This window comes from Cyprinus carpio, chromosome A25, assembly GCF_018340385.1.
Source record: "Cyprinus carpio isolate SPL01 chromosome A25, ASM1834038v1, whole genome shotgun sequence".
In the NCBI taxonomy this organism is placed as follows: Eukaryota; Metazoa; Chordata; class Actinopteri; order Cypriniformes; family Cyprinidae; genus Cyprinus; species Cyprinus carpio.
The window spans coordinates 7,344,958-7,367,426 of record NC_056596.1 but is presented as its reverse complement, the minus strand read 5'-3'; the positions used below and the strand labels follow the sequence as shown (position 1 = coordinate 7,367,426).

Here is a 22,469-nt window from a genome sequence, read left to right as displayed (position 1 = left end):
ATATATAAACACTACCGTTCAAAAAGTTTGGGGTCAGTTAGATATTTCAAAATAAATTCATACTTTTATTCAGCAAGGATGCATTAAATTGATCAATAAAGAAAATGTATAATGCTATGCAAGATTTCTATTTCAAATAAATGCTGTTCTTTTGAACTTTCTATACATCGAAGAAACCTAAAAAAATTATCACAGTTTCTACACGAATGTTAGCTGTTTTTAACATAATAAATGTTTCTTGAGCAGCAAATCAGCATATTAGAATGATTTCTGAAGGATCAGGTGACACTGAAGACTGGAGTAATGATGCTGAAAATTCAGCTTTGCATCACAGGAATAAATTACATTTAATAAAGTAGAAACAGTTATTTTAAATTGTAATAATATTACCAACCCCAAACTTTTGAATGTGATTTTTATTTAAATAAAGAGGTTTTCAAAATACTATATGCAAATATGGCAATAAATAAATAAATACAATTAAGTATAAATAAATATATATTTTAACATATATATATTTATAAATAAATATAACTTTTCACAAAAATATAACTTAAATTTTATGTATTCACTTCAGAGCACTTTCATCCCATTTGAAAAGTACATAATTTTTTTTACATAGTTTTCAAATGGGGTTTATTTACACTTCACTTATGTACAAAGTTCACATGAACCATTATAATAAATGTCATATTTAGCTACCTACTGTATGCCCTTCAGCAAGTAGGAAATATAAAGTTATCAAACACGAATGTCAAAATTAAATATAGATAAATCATTAAAGCTACAAAAAAAGTTATTGATTTCCTGTTTTTTTTTTTTTTTTCCACAGCAGCTGGTTATTAAACCTAATATTATACCTAATAATTAGATAATTTTGGCTGCTTTAAGAGCTGCCACTGCATGACGCAGATCTGACACACATTCTTTACCTTTTCTGACCCACTTGAGCTCTTAAAGTCTCTACTAATGAGCTGACGAGTTAAATCGGGTGTGTTATATGAGGAGGAGGGCTGGGCTGCTCCAGACCAGGACATTTGACTCATATATAACAAATACTTACATGCATGCACGGCTTTAAGGCAGCTTTAATCGCCTTTTTGGTAACTTCACTGACTTTACTGATGACATAACTATGACACTTCATGCTCGTAGATAAATTTGCGCTTTAAGGAATTATATACAGCATGCACCATTGCATTTGTGCGTGCAATTGAAGAGCACTGTGCTACGAGCACAGTATAATGGCTAACAGGACAGGAAAATAAGTTATTACTGACATATGGCCTGACAACATCTCATCTGACCACAGTTCACTGTTTTTCTAGCTCTCTTGTCACCTGTACCTTTTATTTCGTGTGTGTTTGACTAGCACCTGGTGCTGAGGTGAAGTTGGAGCGCGTGTCTGAATAGTTTCTCATTTGATGTGGTCGTAAAGATGTAATAAATGCAATTCTTGTCAAGAAAAAAGTGACAGAAGAAGCAGTTGTGAGTGGGGTGGCCCTAGCTCCGCCGCTGCGTTAATTGTGTTAATTAAACGGAAAAAATTAATAGTCTGCATTAACACCCTAATTTTGACAGCACTAATATTCATGTATTTATTAAGAATCATATTTCCATATAGTTTTCTGAAAAAAAAATAAAAAATGTAAAAACTACCATTCAAAAGTTTGAGATTGGTGAGATAAAAAAATAAAAATAAAAACAGTATTATTCCCCTTGTAGTACATGGACCCCATTTGAAAACTCTTGTTTTATCATATTTCTGGCCATTTTATAAAATCAGTGTAAACTAACTTTAACACATCAGTCTTGGGTTTTTTTTTTTTTTTTTTTTTTTTTTTGCTGCACAACTGTGGTACCGTTACCAAAATGTCACAACCTACAGTATGTCTGATTGGGATGTTTGATACCGCAGAATCATGAAAACAGTGTTTATTATTCAAAATGTCTTGTTTGCCAGCAGGGAGCACTGGTGAGTAAAAACGCATGAAATGCCGTTTACAGTGTTCCTCTGCTTCCTCGCTCACAGTGATGGCTGGTTAAGTGAGATGGGTTGGCAGTTAGTATAACTAGTAGTTAAAGACATTTACTCATGCTTCATTGCTGTGTGTATGTTTGTGGTGAAGAGATGATGACCAGGTGTATACATATTTTCTGCTAAAAGCTTAAGGGCAACTACCAACACGATTTGACTTGCATCCCTATACCAGCATAATGACTCAGACACACACACATACACAAATACACCGTTCTCAGCCTGTTTTAGTTTCCAGTTAAAGTCTTCTTCACAGGAAATGTGCCAGAAAACGAAACAGACCACATCCTTTCGTATAACGTGCAAAGTTTCCCTTGGAAACACCTGTGTGTGAGTGTGTGTTTCTGTGGGTGTAAAGGTAAGGAGTGTGGCAATTACAGAAGGTTAAAGAATCATCACAGGATAATGGAGTTCATACAAATTCAGGACGTTGATTGAGAGTTAACCCAGCTTTCCCAGAATGCTTACGGATCAGTCTCACACTACAGAGGTGCGATATCACCTGAAAGATGTCACAAATATGTTTGTGCTGTTTCTTCTATAATAGTTTATTGGTATATTTAGTTTTTTTATTCAGGTTTTCTATTTCAGTTTAGTTTTAATGAACAATAACAAAATAACTTTTTCGGACAGCCATCTGCATTGCTGAAAAAGCGACGTATAGGGCACCTGAGGTGAAGATGGGGAGATGAAGCTCCATTGTTTTGTGTGCAGGGAGCAGGCAGACAGGACAAGAGATAGATTGCAGTTTAGAGAGGATGCGATGGAGGGAGAGAGAACAACACGGGTTGGAAAGCAAGAAGAGGTGAGCTGGGAAAAACAGGAGATGATGGCAGGAATGAATAGAGAACAGACGGCAGACATATGCTCCAAATACAAATCAGCTTAGCGAGACGACGCAGTACGGGAGACCAGGGGCAATTGTAACATGCTACATTTCTTGAAAGTTAGGCTGAACTTAAATATGTTAAGTACATAAATACACCAGTTACATACACACACCAGTTTATGAAAAAAAATGTGAATTTTGAAAAATATTTTTAAATATCATCTTAATGCTCACCAAGACTGCATTTATTTGATCAAAAATACAGTAAAACAGTAATATTGTGAAATTTTATTACAATTTAAAATAACTGTTTTTATTTGAATATATTTTAAGATATAATTTATTCTTGTGATGCAAAGCTGAATTTTCAGCAGCATTACTACACTCTTCAGTGCCACATGATCCTTCAGAAATCACTGTAATATGCTGATTTGCTGCTCAAGAAACATTTATTATTTATTATTATCAATGTTGAAAACAGTTTTGGTGATTAAAAATTTCATGGAAAACAGAATTTTACTTATTTATTTCTTATTCTAATTCTTAAGTATTAATAGTGCAGTTACTTTTTGCCATTTAAATGTTTTCTATTAAAAATTTATTAGACAGATGTGTAGTTGTTTGTGAGTTATAAAGGGATTTATGTAAAAAACTGCAACTATTCTAGCTCTTCAAAAAATTCTCAAATGCTGTCGCAATTTTCCAGACGCCAGTCCCGGCAAGCCAAACATGCTGCCCTTTCCCCCACACATCCCTGGACGACATCCTCCTGCACTTGAGCTTGTTATCCTCTTAGGGCCGATGACTTCAGCAGCTCAGGCGAGCTGCACTAGTTTACAGGGATGGACTGGTGTGTGTGTGAGAGAGAGATCAGTCACTGGTTAGGCCTTTTAGTTCAACTTGTTGGTAATCATGTTACCCATTCTTTCTGCTAGCTGTCAATTTGTGTCTGGGCTTTTCGGTTCAGCCCCTGAAATGTTAACGCTATACTTTGACAGCAGTTTTGTGTGTGTATGTGTGTGTATCACCCTCTGAAGGGCCCATGTGAGCTGACTAGTGTGTCTTTTCCCAGCCAGGACTATGCATGATGATATTTTAATACTTGCTGTTAAATTTAGCTCTCACATGGGGAGGGGGATGAGAGAGAGTTTTTCAGAGGGCAGAAAAACATTTTTGCTGCACAATGTTTTCTTCACAGTCTCATGGCTGAAAGAAAAATATCCATCCATCCATCCATCCATCCATCCATCCATCCATCCATCCATCCATCTATCTATCTATCTATCTATCTATATATCTATCTATCTATCTATCTATCTATCTATCTATCTATCTATCTATCTATCTATCTATCTATCTATCTATCTATCTATCTATGTCGGTCTATCTATCTATAATCTGGTATAACACAGCATTTTTAAAAAATAAATAACATTTATTAAAACAGCTTAGAAAATACCACAACACAGGATGTACTGATTTGCAGTTTAGTGAGATGTTGACTCAGCAAACACTACAAACATTTCAGTAAGTTATTCAATGTTCAATTTAAGAAGTGAGCTTTTAACTCCATGAATTCTCAAAATAATTCAGTGTATCAGTTACCACACTAAACAATTCAGTGAATTATAACTTTATTTCTGTGTGCTATTAAGATAAAATGAGTTTATTTAAAAAAATATAAAAAAGATAAAATTAGTTAAAATTAAATACAATTCATTTAAAAAAAAATACATTTCAATTTTTTTTTTATTATGAAAATAAAATTCAATAGGTGAGTTGTTACTGCACTAAACAATTCAGTGAATTATAATCTATTTCATAGTTAAATAATTAATATATGATTTAAATAATACTTAAATCTCCCACTTTGACTTTTGCTTTAAATGCATTATTCTTGATTTAAAACAATTAATGATAATAATAAAATAAAACTATTTTGTAAGAAAAAATGGGTTAATATTTTTCATGTGTTACAATTTCCTTTTACCTTTTTTCAGTGATAATAACAACACTCTGAGGTCTTTTAATTTAATTCAGTATTATTATACTTCTCAATGTAAGTCTTACAGCACAATTACTTTTTGCACATATAAATATCAATGTTTCACTAAACGATTAGATGAATGAGTTGTTTACTTGGTAAACTCTTTGATTTATCGAACAAGTTGTTCCTTCAGTCAACAAATGATTGACTAAAGGAGTTGTTAACTCACTAATTATTTGGACTGTTTCATTAGGTGATTTGTCAGATTGATTCAGAACATTAACACTTTGAACATCACTGTATTTTATAGAGAACAAAACAATAAAATATCCATCCATTATTTTGTGACTGTAAGATCTGTAAAATCACACTCATGTTTTGCTATCTGCTGAATATTATTATAATGAAATCCTCTCGACTTTGATATCATCTCCTCTGGAGCTCAGGGTTAGTGCAAAAAACAAAAAAAAGATCCTTATACTGAGAAAATCACCTTTAAAGTTGTCCAAATGAAGTTCTTAACAATGCATATTACTTATCAAAATTAGGTTTTGATATATTTATGGTAGGAAATTTACAAAATATCTTCATGGAACATGATCTTTACTTAATATCCTTATGATTTTTGGCATAAAAGAAACTCCATAATTTTGACCCATACAATGTTTTTTTGGCTATTGCTAAAAAATATACCCCAGCGACTTAAGACTGGTTTTGTGCTCCAGGGTCACAAATAATAATGAAAAGAAAAATAAATAATAAAATGAATGAACTAAAAAAAATAAAAGATCTAAATTATTTTAATATAATAAAATAGGTCTATATGTAATAGATAATAGGTTTAGATTAAAATGAATTTGAACATTGTAATTATTTTATAAAGTATAAAATGATATAATATAATTACTTTAAGATGATTAAAAAAACTATTTTTTTTAGATGTTAGAAGTCAGTTTATTTGAACTTATGGCTCAATTTGAAATTAATTAACCAAAGCATAAAATATCAAATTTAATCAAAGTTGACTTTATATATACATATATTTTATTTTTATTTTTATTTTTTAATTAAGCACAATTCATCAAAGCTCAAAACTATGTTCTAAAGAAAAAGTTCATACAATCTTTCAAAAAAAAAAATTATTCTCTGCCTCTGAAGCACCCTTTTATCTTATGTAACCATGGACAATAAATAATATGAATATTTAATATTTAGTATAGCCTTACATTTAACTTTGGGATGATTTTTGAAAGGATTCAATGAAAACCCTGTGAAAAAAAATCTAATATTGCCCTATTTATTTCCCACTGAACATTATATGTTACTCAGATATCCATCATATTTTGGAATTTTAATGCAATGTAAATTCACTCATATCTTTAAGATACTATGAACAGTAATATCAAACATGTAAAAATATTGTAATTAGACAGCTTACAGATGCCATGAAACAACAAATAAGAAAGTGATGGCAGAGGGAAAAAAGAGAGCAAAAAACAAAACAAAACAAAGGGTGATAAACGTGATTTCCCACGGCAAAACAGAAAGAGAGAGAGAGACCTAGATTTAAGGGTCATCCACAGTTCATCCACAGTTCAAAGACTCTTTTCAGGTCCAGAATGGAGTCACAGACCAGAATGAAATAGAGAATAAAAGGATAAACTGATACAGTGGAAAGGAAAGGAAAATACTGCAGAGGATAGATATTGAGATGATACCGCTGAAGTTTGCGGGACACGAGTGGGTGGAGACAGTGGGGGCGTGGCTTACCATTATAGGAGAGGCGAGGCTTGCTCAGACACATGATGAAGTGAACCTCCATCTCATTGGATGCCACTGATTTGGAGCAGACAGGACACTTGAATCCTGGAGAGGAATAAGGAAACAGCATTGTCAGAACTCTTGAAGCAGCAAGAAGCCGGCAAAGGCAGTGGAATGAGCTGTGACAGTGATGCAGCAGTTTGATAACTGCCAATGCCATAATCCTGCGCAACATGTTATGTTTCTATCGCCCTGCTGCAAATGCATTAGCTTGGCTTTTAGTAACTTCGTTGACACAAAGCTTTTTATCTTAAACTTACATTTTATAAACACATACATCAATGTCACTTGTTCACCAATGTCATTATGACATCGGCAGCTACATGAGGCTCATGTTAGGCTGGTATCAGCAAACAAACAGACTCACATATGAGAGCATTGTCATCAAGTTACACAGTCTAATAATGCAGAAATGGCTGATATTAAAATTCAATATTTCTTGGGACTGGTAAGATTTTTTCATGGCTTTAGAAGAAGTCTCTTATGCTCAACAAGGGTGCATTTATTTAATTAAAAAATACAGTAAAAAAAAAAATGTAATATTGTGAAATATTATTACAATTTAAAACAGTCTATGAAGCTGAAATTTCAGCATCATTACTCCAGTCCCCAAACATTTAAGCAGTAGTGTAAATTAAAAATAAAACACCAAAAATTTAAATCAAGTGAATTTACTGTAGGCTTCACAAAATCTTAATGTAACTTTGAAAACAAGGCTGTGAGGGATAGAAGTGCAGAGTGTTGCGTAGATTGCTCAGCTGACAATTTTTTAATTTATTTTTTTAAATCAGTAAACAAAAACTCTATAAAATAATTTTGAAAGTTGTGAGCTGGCAAAAATGACATGATCTGGGACCTTTATACAGTGCAGTCTATTGTAAAGACTGTAAGTTGTTCCTTCAAAGCATCGTTTTTATCTGCAATAAATTCAATATAGCATCTAACTTAACTATTACAGTATGTCTAACCAGTCGTTTATGCAATAAACCATAACACTAGCGTCAAATCAGCAACCAAAGGGAGCTTCAGCTAACACCGTGTCCTCTGACATCAACCAAAGGCCCGTAGTGGAAGATAGAAAGAGAGAGCCATTCACACACTGAGTCCCACTGAGCTGGGCTGTGTCCTTCATAAACACAGACGCAGCGTCAGGTCATTGAGACTCTGTTTGGCACCTTACATCCCGCCGTTAAGCCCACAGGCCTTGTTTTTAAACAGACAGCAAAGCCTACGGGCCTTTTCGCATGATTCGTGTCAATGTATCCCAATGCATTGAACTCTAGGGTGAAAAATGGCAAGCTAAAGTGTTGTTCCTTAGCAGACTTTGATAAATGAATTCACTTTCACAAACTATATGAAAACTTGCCACATCAGCATGGCTATATAAAACGAGTTTGGGGACTTCCACTGGAGAAGGTGCAGGTGTGGTTTTGAAACTGTACTGTACATGAGGGCATGGCCTTGCCCGAAAAGACTCAAAACCAGGCAAATTACAGTTCTGTAACTTACAGAACTGGGATACTACTAGTTGCTCTGAGTATTCATGAAGTTTAGGAATAAGCACTGAACAGGATGCCGTTTCACAATTGCCCGGAGGGTGGATTTTTAGAAATTGTAAACATAAGAGAAAAACCTGATTGGATTTCTGCCGAGAGAAGCTCTCTGTGTTCATGATGTGGAACCTTGGTTTGAGGGGAGCATTGTAAAATCTAATTAACAGCAGTTTTACATGATTTCAGTGCATATGTTGATAATTATTTAGGGTGAAGACAGGTTGTTTGCCCTGTGGGAGCAGCCTGAAACATAAGCTGTGTAAGATCTCTGGTTAACTTTACACTCTAAAAAAAGGTGGGTTATTTCAACCTAACTTTGGGTCAAACCAAAACAGCTGGGTTAGTCCATATTTGACCCAAAGTTGGGCTGAAACAACTCAGCATTTTTTAGAGTGTAGAATTTTGTTTAGATATATTTTTATTTAAATGAGGTAGAAAGAAGCAACAGCATTGAAGAAAAATTGTTCATCCAGATACAATTTTTTTTTTAATTATTCAAGGATGTAATCATTAATTATTGTCAAGTAATAAATAATTATTGTCACACAGTCATCATTAGGAAAGTACAAATCAATCAGTAATTATTTTCATCATATGCCATAATTTTCCTGCAAAAGTGTGTTTATGAAAATATGGAGTTACATTATAGCTGTTTAACTTCCAGTGCACGTTCTTTTCTTGAAGAAAAACTGTGAACAAAAAACTGTAAAGAAGACTTAATAGTTATTAAAAAATATATAAATATATGCAAACAACTGTTTAAAAATTTGGGGTCAGTAAGTTTTTTTTTTACATTTCTTTCTTTTTTTAATAAATTAATAATTCAGCAATCTTTTAGTCGGCAAGGATGCATTAAAGTGACAGTAAAGATATATATATAAAGTTACAAAATATTTTGATTTCAAATAAATGGTGTTCTTTTGAACTTTCTATTAATCAAAGAAAAAAAATCCATGAAGCAGAACATCTGTTTTCAACATTGATAATAATCAGAAATGGCTCTGGAGCAGAAAATCAGCATATTAGAATGATTTCTGAAGGATCATGTGACACTGAAGGCAGGAGTACTGATGCTGAAAATTCAGCTTTGCTATCAAAGGAATACATACATTCATTTGTTCTGTCTTTTTACCGGTAAAGCATCATTCACACATCACTTTCAAAATAAATTCTGTGATCTTACCGGCTGCGTCTCCCAATGTTGGGTTTGCAAACATGGAGGGGTAAACGCGGTCAGAGTTTTTGTGTCAAACATTCATATTCATGCAGCTGCTTCTAGCCCAAAGACATCGTATTAAGACGACTTCAAATCAAACTACTGAACTATCCACCTTTTTCCTAAATGCACAAGTCCGACTGGAATGATGCTTTACATTTCCGTTCTCTTGTGTTTCTAGTCAAATTAACATATTTTCCGAGCTGATAATATAACATTAAACCTATGATAACAGTTACAAAAAGCACATAGTTTCATCCCTTTACAGTGTTGCAATGACTAACTCACCTGTCACAGTTTAATGAGTAGGAAGATGATATGAAGTGACGCGAGGTTAGCTGCATTGAAAACAGACGAGGAAACATACGCAGCTCCTGATCGTAGAGTAAACATCTTACGTCAGAGCGTTCTGAAATAGTACGTGCTAATAAAGGTAATCTCAATCTGTTTCACACAAAGCACATTTCCAGTAATTTACTGGTAATGTTATGACATCTCATACTGGTAAATTACCGGTATTTTTGAAAAGTTCCTGTTCACACATGATCTCTTAATGGTAATTACCAGTAAAAAGTATGTGTGAAAAGGGCTAATGTTGGCAGGTCACACAAAAATATGAAGCGAAGTGACATACAGCCAAGTATGGTGACCCATACTCAGAATTCGTGATCTGCATTTAACCCATCCAAAGTGCACACACACACACCATGAACACACACCTGGAGCAGTGGGCAGCCATTTATGCTGCGGTGCCCGGGGAGCAGTTGGGGGTTCGGTGCCTTGCTCAAGGGCACCTCAGTTGTGGTATTGCTGGCCCGAGACTCGAACCCACAACCTTAAGGTTAGTAGTCAAACTCTCTAACCACTAGGCCACGACTTCCCATATGAATTACTATCCCAACCAGAGAGCTGTCTTCAAAAAGTGTCTACTCTGGTGTTAAACAGCAAGAAAAATCTGCAAATGAGTTTGGAATGACTTTAAAAAATGTTTATTTTTGGGTGAACTTCAATGAAAAAAAACAGGTGCAGACAGTCTAAAGAACAAAAGTAGCCATGCCAGGAAAACGAATGAGACAGAATAAGAATCCAAACAGAGCCAAAATGCAAAGTCAGTAAAAACACAGCACAAAAAATATAGGGATGAAGACAGTTCCATCGGTCAATACAACCCAGGTTTGATATTCTCCGCCCCCCGACTCTTCACTTATCGCACACCCAAACTTCCAAATCACACCCCAGGAACCCATGATGATGACTGACCCAGTTTTCCCTAGGCTGCTATTTTCAGGCGTTCCTTGGGGACAGATGGAGAGAGAGAGAGAGAGAGAGAGAGAGAGAGAAAGAAGACTGAAGTGGAAAACGGAGGTGTGGAAATCTCTGACAGGGATGTCCCATCTCCTAAGAGGTGTGATTCACTGAAACAATGCTACTAAAGGGGGGCGATGGGGCTCCATCTGTCAATACACAGAACTCGAGTCGCACATGCGAGAGAAGGCCAACTGTCTCCACAACCGCGAGTATCACATGACACCGAAAATATCAACAGCAGCTCACCAAAGCAACATACAGACCAGATGTCTTTCAGGCCCAACCAGCCATAATGACAATGAGCTTATGAGATCAAGTCGTTAGACTTATTAAACTTATTTGTAAATTACCTCAACTGACCTCATCCAATTAGATTGTTGCTCTCCAAGATCTTTTCATTCAAAAAATCTTATAATCTCATCTTCATGTCGTTCTGAACCTGTATGACGTTCTTTGATCTTTGTCTTGAAGCACTTTATTTTACAGTCCTGTTCCACATGTACATACTATGTTCTTGTTACAATAACTGGGTAATAACTAGGTACTAACCCTGAATCTACTCAACTGTAAGTCTCAAATGAATAAATGTAATGTTATCTTATATTACCCAGTAATTTCTTAGGTAAATACACTGTAAGTACATGTAAGTACAAGTACTGTAAGATAAAGTGCAACAAAAAAACAAAACTATATTCATTGTAATTAAATGGAAAACAGTGACTTGTGCAAAATTTGATGAATAAATGTGAATAAATAATGCTTAATTTTCATTTTTGAGTGAACTGTCACTTGAATATGAATTCAGATGCCAGGCAGCATGGCTTGAACCTTTGTAAACAGGGTTGGGGCTCTGATGAGGGGAAGAGTCTATGTAAAAAGGCCAGAAAAGAGCCATGGGCCCCTCAGTCAGTGAAATCCTAAAGGCTGCTGGGAAGACCAGCTGCTTGCTCTCACGGTGCGTGGCTTAATTAGACACTCTATTGGTCTTAATGAGCTCTGGCTCAAGTCAGGACATTAATGGGAGACTTGAGCATTTGGAACTTTGTCTGTATTTGTGGGTTAATTGCTACTGTTGTGTGTTTTAGTGGTCAGTGGGGACAGTTAATAGTCAAAAAGACACTTTAACTTGAATTTAGCCTTGATTACAATCAGACTACACTTTAAAAACTTAATTTCTTTCAGTGTGGAAGGTCTTGTATAATTATTTTATATCAAAGTTGTTTACTATATGTCCTTCATTTGCAGCACCAATCAACATCCGTAAAACAATCCAGGCTCGAGACTCAGACAGCATCTCGTTGTGTTGTCTGATGCTCCGCACCCGTTAAAGTGTCCCCTGGCTCTTGTCCTTCGAGCTGATGCATTCCTCAAGCAAAGCCGAGTGCTCCGTCTGATATCCATGCATTTTTGATGATACCTCCGCATATAGTTCTTGCTCTGTTCCCCACAGCCCAAGATGAAGAACTCAAAAAACTTAGACAGACGCTCATGCCAGACTCCTGCTAAACAAATTTCCCAAGACTCACCGACAGTGTTGCACTGTACAAAATACCCTTTTTTTCTTCAAAATTGAAAACATGGGACCTTATTCAGTGTATAAAGTCAAAGAAAAGCATGCAAATGTAAACATTTACGAAAGCAATTAAAAAAAGGCAATGCTAATAAAATGTTTGTGCTATTTTTAAATATATAAACCAGATTGCTATATACAATGATAAAAATTTGCTATCAGTGATAAATAGTCTACAGTATAGTCACACTGTCACGTTTAATTTAGCTAGAGATAAGAAAAATATAGGAATAAAATTTTAAAATAAATAAAAAGTTTGAAACAAAAAAAATCGAACAGAATAAAACTATCAATATTATTAATATATATTATTTTTGCTGTAATTCTGTGTAATTTTGTATACTTATATTAAAAAAAAAAAAAAAAAAAAAAAATTTGCACCTTTGTTTTCATTTGCGATAATAACCCTAGTCAACACTCAATCAAAGTATTGATCTGTGTCTCTTCACAGGGTGGCTTGAAAAGATCAGTGTTTCCTAAACAGTCTTCAAACAAATGGGTTGATTACAATGAGGCCACTTACAGACAGTAGCGATGCTTAATCAATCAGTGGCAGCATGAGTCTGTGAAAGACTCAATGATTACATCACAGAACTGCATTAGGAAGGACTCGAAGCACGACTGACAAACAGTTTGAGACGTCTTAATAAATCCACAGAGTGAACTGCGCCTCCAGTTTGCTTTCTAGACAGCTTGAACATTAAGAATACACTGATATATAGGAATATATCATGATGTTTCAAACAAAGCTATGAAATGAACCATAGCCACTTGTAAAGACAAACAGGCCTGTGTACGAGCAGGAAACACTGCATGACTCAGCAGAAAACCACATACAAAAACAGGTCAAACCTTTAAAATGTGTTAAGCGCCTCAGGACTAGAAACCCCACCTGGCCAGAAAATGATGACTTCCTGTGACCATTCATTTGTCATAACACACTACAGCTTAGCGCCGTACACACATCCATCAATGCAAGCAGAACCTAAAAGCTAGGTTCCAGTCACCAGTTTCTTTCCTTACAAAATATTGATCTGTAAAATATATACTAACTACTCTGGGGACAAAGTGAACCATCTCTAACGCTGAAGTCAGAGAGCTTGGTGTTTAATGTCTAATTGCCATTAAAATTCCCGCCTTCCAGTTAATGCTTGACGAGCAGTGCTAATTTCTCCCAGTCTGACCTTCATTCGGGTTTCTAAAAGGACGACACAGCTGACGCACATCTGCACCGATACAATCGCAGTACTTCATTGTCTGCTCTTCTTAGGTGAGGTTTTTGTATATTGTCCATCATACAATGACTCTGACAGCAAACAGAAAGAATAGAGGCCATTTAAACAGATACAGGTCTGTGACAGAGAATATCCAGCAACAATTTATTTTTTTCCAACCAAAGAATATATATCCATCGATTCAAACAGTGTTCAGTAAGCAATGGATCATATTATAAAGAAACAAATAAGTAGACAGACAATAGAATCTATATTCAGATATATTTTTTTTATGATATAATGTTTAAAGTGGGATTTACAAGCCTAAAACGTTATCATAATTCCTTTTTTATAGATTCAATATGTGTGATATTATGTTCAGCGGCCATATAGTATATCATATTATAAAACAGAGATATACATAATATGCATACAAAAATAGATAATACGTGTTAGAATATACATTAAATAAATTAGGAATATACATACATCTGCATATATCAACAATATATTATATAATAATGGACAAACATAGGCCTATATGTATTATGAAATATATAGAAGGCTCTCTCTCTCTCTCTCTCTCTCTCTCTCTCTCTCTCTATATATATATATATATGCACTTTTAAATATGTTAAAGCACATAAAATACACATTTTTCTCATCAACTACATATCAAAATATGCATGTACAAAATATTTTGTAAAAATGTACTCAAAAAATGTTTGAAAACTGAGCTACATGAGGAATATTGTTAATTCATGCACAGTTAATTAATTTTGCAAGTATGAGAAAACAGGTATTCGTAGATATAAATACATTTGGAAGCCTTCATATAACAATATATCATATCATAAATTAATGAGCATGATGTATAGGCCTGTATGTATTAAAGACCTGAAATATGAGATATGAATAAATAAATAAAGTATTTTTTATTAGAAATATAATTTTTCTCTACACACATGATTACATGATTCAACACTTAATTTTACACTACATTTGGTAAAAAAAAAAAAAAAAAAAAAATCATTCAAAAATATTTGAAAACTTTTTGTTCTGAAGTTCTCACCAAATGGGTTAATTATTCAAATAAAATCCATGAAGAATATTGTTAATTTATGCAGAATTAATCGATTCTCCAATTATGAGAAAAACACAAGGGATTTTGTAATTGGCTGGTTGGTTTACATATCACTTTCATCAATGGTATACTTGTATTATTAGTTCAACACTCTGAAAGGAAAGAGCAGAGGGAAAAGGGGAGGAGTACTAGAGAAGAGTGAGACAAGGACGTAAACATGGTGACACAGCACTGTCGAAGGAGGGAAGAGAGCGAGCGAGTGAGCGAGCGAGCGAGAAGACAGCATGACAGCTTCTTTTAAAGTAGTGCCCATCAGGACAGTATTACTGCATCTGTATGCTGCCTCACAACAAGCAGCTTTGCCGTTTGAAGCCTCGGATTCGAGAGCAGATGAGTCAAGGGCATTCCCTGTCATTAGTTGTGAAGGCGTTGTGTATTAGCTTATTCAGTGTGGTATTAGTATTAGCTTATTCAAAAAGTGTGTTTGTGTGTGTGTGCAAGTGCCTCCATATCTTTTTGTAGGTTACACAAAATATCAATTTTAAGTGTTTATGCTTCACAGTCCCAGAGGAAATTTTAACTGCTCAACGGCTGCTGTTTCATAGCTCAGGAGCGTTTCATTTATGTCAGCTCCACCTCAGATGTTTCTCCTAAAATATTTAACAAAAAATTAATTATAATTCATTAAATAAAACAGGACAGAGCTATAAAATAATTGTGAATACCACAGATCTGATCATTTGGTCCAGGAGGAATGTGACCAGAAATATTTGAAATCTGAAATATTGATTATGATTGGTGTCTTAGCAAATCTGAGCACAGTTTGAGATGTTGTAGAAATTTGAAACTCTAGAAAATACACATGTGAGATTAGTAGGGATACAGTTATATTTAAATTATGGCTGCTACTGATAAGATGATAAAAAAAAAAAATCTAAATAAATAACCATACTACCATTAAAAAGTTTGGGGTCAGTTAAAAAACAAAAAAACAAAAAAAAAAAAAAAACAAATACTTTTATTCAGCAAGGATGCATTCAATTGAACAAAAGTGACAGTAAAGCCATTTATACTGTTACCAAATATTTCTGTTTCAAATACATGCTATTTTTTTTTTTACTTTTATTAAACAATCCTGAAAACAATGTATCATGGTTTCCACAAAAATATTAAGCAGCACACGTGTTTTCAACATTGATAATAATAAATGTTTCTTGAGCACTAAATAAGCATATAAGAATGATTTCTAAATGATCATATGACACTGAAGACTGGAGTAATGGCTGAAAACAATTAGCGTTGAAATAGAAAGCAAATATTTTAAATTGGAACTATATTTCACAATATCACATGTTTTTACTATATTTTTTGATCAAATACATGCAGCCTTGGTGAACATAAGAGAACATAAAAACCTTGATTACAATCGGACTACACCTTAAAAAACCTTTTGAATGTAGTGTAAAGAAATACCAAAATCTAAAACCAAAGAGATTTGCTAAAAGTTACATTTATTAGTGTTCTTAAAATATCAAAGTTTTTAAAGATTAACTTTAAAGCTGCAGTCCATAACTTTTTTGGTTAAAAATGATCTGAAATCAATATTTGAGCAAAGTACATAACCAGCCAGTGTTCAAAACTATCGCCTTACTTTAGCACGATTCACATTGGTAAGATTATAATAATGTTTCTAATTTGAGTGGTATGGGTAGGTTTTTGAGGGAAATTCGAGCATGCTGCTGCGTCATTACGTCATGTCTGTAAACATAAAGAAGCTGTCCCGGCTACAAGGCTATCGCAGGTGAGGATCCTGTAGGTGGTGGATCGTTTATAGCCTTTTCTCATAGCAGCTAGATTAATTCATTTTTTCATTTTGATGGCGGATTGTAATCCAGAAAGGTTTATGTGTTTATGAAACACATGTGAATGAAATTAAATCATATTCCAGTTTCAAATGTGCTTCTGATAACAGATAGCCTGGGAGTACACAAGATCTGTATTTTAAAGACAAACTTAAAGACAAGACGATAATATCCGATGAAAATTCTTATTTGGGTCATATATTCCAAGATGTAGCATACTGGCCTCACATTGCTTCCAAATGCAATTTTTAACTACCACATTACTATTTACTATCATTCTGGTAGCACGTGAAGGCAGCATTAGTGAAAACAGGCAGAGACAATGGTAGCTTTAGCCTTACAGAGAGCCAAGAAGCTCTTTTGGCATCCATTTATGCTGCAGCACCCGGGGAGCAGTTGGGGGTTTGGTGCCTTGCTCAAGGGCACCTCAGTCGTGGTATTGCCGGCCCGAGACTCGAACCCACAACCTTAGGGTTAGGAGTCAAACTTTCTAACCATTAGGCCACGACTTCCCCACAGATGTTTGTTGGTGCATCCCAACACACGACACTTTTAATGGTTCTTTGGTGCTGACATGCTAATAGGGCAGAGAGCGTCACAAATGGGCGGGACTTTCCCGGAGTATGACTGAGAAATCTGGAACTGAAAGTGTGGAGAGACTGTTTATGATTTATTGGGATTATAAAACAATGAGTGGGTGTATTTTTACCATTATAGGCTGGTTGTTTTCATACAGAGCAGCCACACAACTGTGTTCAAACACATTATAAAAGTGATTTTTCCATTCTATGGCACCTTTAAAAGACACAGATGCATTTAAATGCGAAGCACAGAGATATAGCGCATAAAAGAAACCGAAAGCAGTAAAAAAACAAACAAATCAATATTGCATGTTTGTTTTTACCACTTATCAGCTCTCAAAGAACACTGTCTGCAAGGAGGCTTATTGTGTCTTGACACCAGCGGCGGTGGAGGGCCATCTGAATCACAGCCTCTGACGCTCCTGAATGGAACGGCCTGGATGCCCATACATGGGTGCAGCCGTGTTCACATGACATGAGAACGAACTCTCCTCAACTAGTTTCAACTTATTACCTTCAGTGGGTAAAGAACAGCTGTTTCCATGGCAACAGCAGAATGAGAGGGAGGTAATGACATGGAGAGGGAAAGGAGTGTCTTTGAGTGTGTTTATATATCTGTGTGTGGTTATAGATGCAGACATACTGTTTTCCTCTGTAAACTTCCTGATTACAGGATGCTGTTTTGGCCCTTGAGAGAAAAGACGGGGTATATTTTTCTCGTCAATAGCATGCAGACAGTCACGTAACACTGTGTAAGGTCTCAAAAGACAAGGAAGTGAGCACACAATGGCAAAAAACCATTGTAAACTACATCGCAGAAGTCCCTGGGGCGACACAAGCCACCCTTGTGCTTAACCCAGGTTTATGTTTAGCTGGTCTCCACTGTATAATGGCAAGGTCTGGTCACCGCTCCATGGAAACTGTTGTCATGGCCTCCTCTGGGCGCTACTAATTGGCCAGTCGTTTGCACTAGCAGCTCTTCCTTCATTGAAGGAGCTCTGGCAGCTGTCATTCACAGGAGCCGCTACATGCAGGAAGTGTGAGTGACGGGGCGGGGGAAATGTCTGTCTCTTTCTCGCTCTCTCTCTCCCTCCCTCTGGGTCTCAGTGAAATGAGTGTCTGAGTGTTGTGGGGGTGGCAGGCTTGTTGAGGCCGCATGTAAGACTGCAGCCTGAAAACAGCGGTGACAAACGACAGGGTTGTCACAGCAACAGCCGACCTCCTTCAACTCTGCGGTGTGTGTAGCTGCGTTCCGATTCACAGGGGCACTACTCAGTGTACATTGCTCCCTATATGTACTGAGAAGGGGATATGTGTAGAAGTTCAAAGGCAACATCGTCAAACTTGAGTTCAACAAAATAGGGGTAAAGTATGATGACAGATGTATATACTCCCCAATATGTTTTATGTATGAATACTGACAATTAATATTGAATGAATATATGAATATTTCCCATAATTTTTTATTATATGTTCTTTTATATTATATCAAAATATATAATACTTACAACAATACCCATAAATACCCAAAACCCCTAAATTTAGACCCTCAAATTTATTCTCATAAATATTTGAAATAATAGTTTATTTACATTAACATATTCAATATATTTCTCTATGTAAAATTAAATATATCAAATTAACTATTAATTTTTTATTTAATAATGTTTTTTAAAATTACATTTAATTAAATTAATAGTTTATTTACATTAAGACATTCAGTATATTTATATATGGTACACAAATTATTTACTCCAAACCCCTCATTTCAGCTGGACCCTCAACTTTTTTTACTTAAGATGGAGATTGCCGAAAATCCTGTGAAATGCTCTTCAGATGACACCACTGGGTGAGTGGAACACAACCTATATATTTGTGCATACGTGCGTGTCTGATTTTGTTTTTGAGACTTGCTTTTGTGTCAGTAAGATGCAGTGCAAGTGTATGTGCATCTGTGTCTTTGCATAAATGTATTACATTCTGAGCTAATAGAGAGAGAGAGAGAGACCAGTGAGGCAAAGAAACAGCAGAAACAATTTGAGAGAGTGACCTATATTTCTTGAATCCTGCTGCCAGACAGATCAGCACAGATGTTCCACAATTCCAACATTCCTAAAAGACTTGCCACCAAAACCAGCACCGTAACACACTTTTTCGGTTGCAATTAATGCAAAATGTTGACTTAAAATGTCATATTAAAGACTTCCGTTGTGATATGAGGGCTGCTTTAAAAGCAGAAAACATGCAGCAGTAAAGGCCAGTGAATGATTACTCAGATTTCTAAAGGGTGAGCAATAATGATTAAACAGAGCACTTTTAGCAGAGCGATTACTGTTGCTTTTAATCTGCTTGCATGCAGCAAACAGGTGAGTGAAAGCCTCAATGAGTTGACCAGCCTTCAACACAGATGCTATATCTCTAACATGAATGAACCAGCTTTGAAATAAGCAAACTAGTTACATTATGTAAAGACTGACATGACAGAAGAGAATGTAATTCATTATTTCGACAAAAAGATTATCAAGAAATAGCACTTTCTAATTGGAAATTAAACACAGTTACTAACTCAATGAGCCTACAATTATTTTGAACAACTTCCTCTCAATAAACAACTATCAATGAGCCAACTTTAAATCACCAGCATGCTTACTCTTAAAATAAAGACAATTATTGATGATTAGTGGTGCTTGCTAAGAAAAACATAACAACTACTATTGCTCATACTTAATTTCCAGCCCATACTTCATCCCACATGTTTGTGCTACAAGCATGAATGACATCTCAAGTTGTGCGACTTGTTGAGGAGAGGTGTGCTACTTTTCTAAGCAATCATATTCTCCTGATAGGCAATAAAAATGGCATATTATAAGATCAGAACATCAAAAAACTTGAGGACATAAGAACATTCCTACACCCCAGCCACTCAGAATACACCAGCAACCAATAAGCATCCTAGCAACGCCCTAGCAACCACCCAGAACACATTAGCAACCATTTAGAACATCCTAGCAACGCCCTATATAAACATATTTTCCTATATATTAACAATCAATATATTAAATAACTTATTGCATATCAAAAATATAATGAATATATTGTGTTAATATATTCCAATATATTTAACAATACATAAGGAATTGCCACTTTTCATATACTGAAAAATATGAGACAAAATATTCACTTATATCTCAAAATATTATGTAATTTTTTATATTCAGAAACCATTCAGAAAAATCATAGACAACTACTACAGTGTGGCAGTAAGTTTTGCAGAGTTAGCACAATTTTCTTTTTTCAGGTACATATTGTTTTCAGGTACAGCGTCTTCTCAACATGATGTTAACCACACTGAAATTTTACTATGTTTGTGGCCAGGCAAGTTGGCAACGTAGAATGTGGGTGGACATTATGCAAATGTGTTACTCCATGACGTAGAGCCGTAACAGAATAAGATTCGAATTCCTGACGACTCATTTAGGCGACTAAGAACTGACTCTTTTTTTTTTTTTGATAGACAATAACTTTATTTATTGTGCACTGTCGGCTTCACAACTTTGCAGTTGGTTAATGTTCACATACAGCTACATGACACATGAAAGGTAATATTCATAAAGGCATAATGGGGCACTTTAATGATCTTATTGTGAACAATTAATACATTCAAATTTTTTTGACTTCATACTTTTTAATCAAAACCCATTAACTGGATCTTCCAGTGAAATGACAGTCATCTCTCTGGTAACAAATGCTGGACTGCTGTAATTATTCATTGTGCATAAATATCACCCCTTTCTTATGATTGACTACATGCCTGAATTCAGATCTGATCCAATTAACAACCAGTGGACTGAACCAAGTCCATTCCCTACATATTCGTTCATTTTTTAGTAATCCATTCACTCGGATGTACATAACAATTTGGAAGAATCGCATGAAATTAACATTTTATGAATAGAAAGAAAGAAAGAAAGAAAGAAAGACTCTACCTCACCAAATATGTTCAATGGTAATACAGTTACTGTAAATAACATGGATGAAGTTTGACACAGGAGATAAATGAATAAAGCAGGTAGGCTTAAAGTTCTCTACAATGTGTCGCAAGTAGGCCAGCCACTCATGTAAACACAACTTCTGTTTGCCAAGTGAGAATAAACAGAATTTACTTGTAAGACACTGATTGAATCCAGCCTCATCACGCCTTGTGGAGCCTGTAGGGGGTTGAGCTTTACAGTTATTATAAACTTACTGCTTACATATCAAATCTATACAGTTATGGTTTCTATTGAAAAGTCTAACAACAAAACTCTAAACCATAAATATGCAGTCGTTAATTAAAGGTGAGGTTTCTGTGGCACTTGCTGAATCCAACTGTAAAAAAGAAAGTGTTAAACAGGTTTCCTGAACACTCCCTCCATCTGCCATTGGCCAGCGAAACAGATAGTCCCACCGTGAACTCACACCGTTGGTTGATGTTTCTGTTGCTAAAAAGGATGCCCAAACCAACACACTACTGTCTTAAAGGACTGCTATAGAATAAACATGCAGCTTTCAAGTATACTGGTTGTGAAGGACCATTTTATTACAAAATAGAGTATAAAAAAGAATGAATGTTTTTTTTTAACAAATCTGTTACAGTTACAGTACAGTTGTACTTACAGTATGACTTATTTTCTTCTGTGGAACACAAAAGAAGATATTTTGAAGAATGACTTTGTTTTTGACACTGTATGGGCAGAAAACCCCAATCATTTTCAAAAGATCTGCTTTTGTCTTCCACAGATGAAAGAAAATCATACAGGTTTGGAACTGCATGAGAGTGAATAAAAGATTACTATCTCTTTAAAATACATTTACTCTGCAATTTCAACGTATTCACATTTATGCAGGTTTAAATTATAGATAAACTGGGCTGATATGAGTGGGTATGTTTAATTCAGCGTTTCAGATGAGTCTTTCCCATTTCATTAAGTGTTTGACATGAGAATATACCTATTTACCAAGTCTTACTTTCAAACACAGGAGAACAGGCAGTACTTTTCCTAGAACAGTTTCCCCTCATTATCCCTGAGCCCCACCCTTCATAAAGGCACCTGACCTCGCTTGTGTTCACTGTGACATTCATTAACTCACAGTAGCAACCTGGCAACCTGTGGGTGATCACTGTTTAGAAGCCAAATCACACACCATGACATTCAAGGCTGAACGCCTCACCTGTTAACATGAGCTATGTTCCCTGAAAATGGGGGAAACCTCATTTGATGTCAGTGAAATAACCTTTAAGGGAAAACGGAGTTGAATTTTTTACATCTGGCAGGTTTCCTCTGGAGGCCGCATTTGGGGCTTGCTTAACGAGCACTGAGGGACTGAGGCTGGAAGGCATCAGAGAGCTGCGGCTCAGGCCTTGAC

At 35.3% G+C, this 22,469-nt stretch overlaps 1 protein-coding gene across 1 annotated transcript in view; it reads right to left on the bottom strand.

The window, feature by feature from the left end:
• Nucleotides 1-22,469, bottom strand: part of LOC109051185 (E3 ubiquitin-protein ligase znrf1-like) — a 29,365-nt gene that overhangs the window by 4,829 nt on the left and 2,067 nt on the right. The window contains exon 2 of the mRNA XM_019068739.2: nucleotides 6,625-6,720. Within this exon, the coding sequence (XP_018924284.1) occupies nucleotides 6,625-6,720 (96 nt within the window). The remainder of the gene's footprint in view (nucleotides 1-6,624; nucleotides 6,721-22,469) is intronic.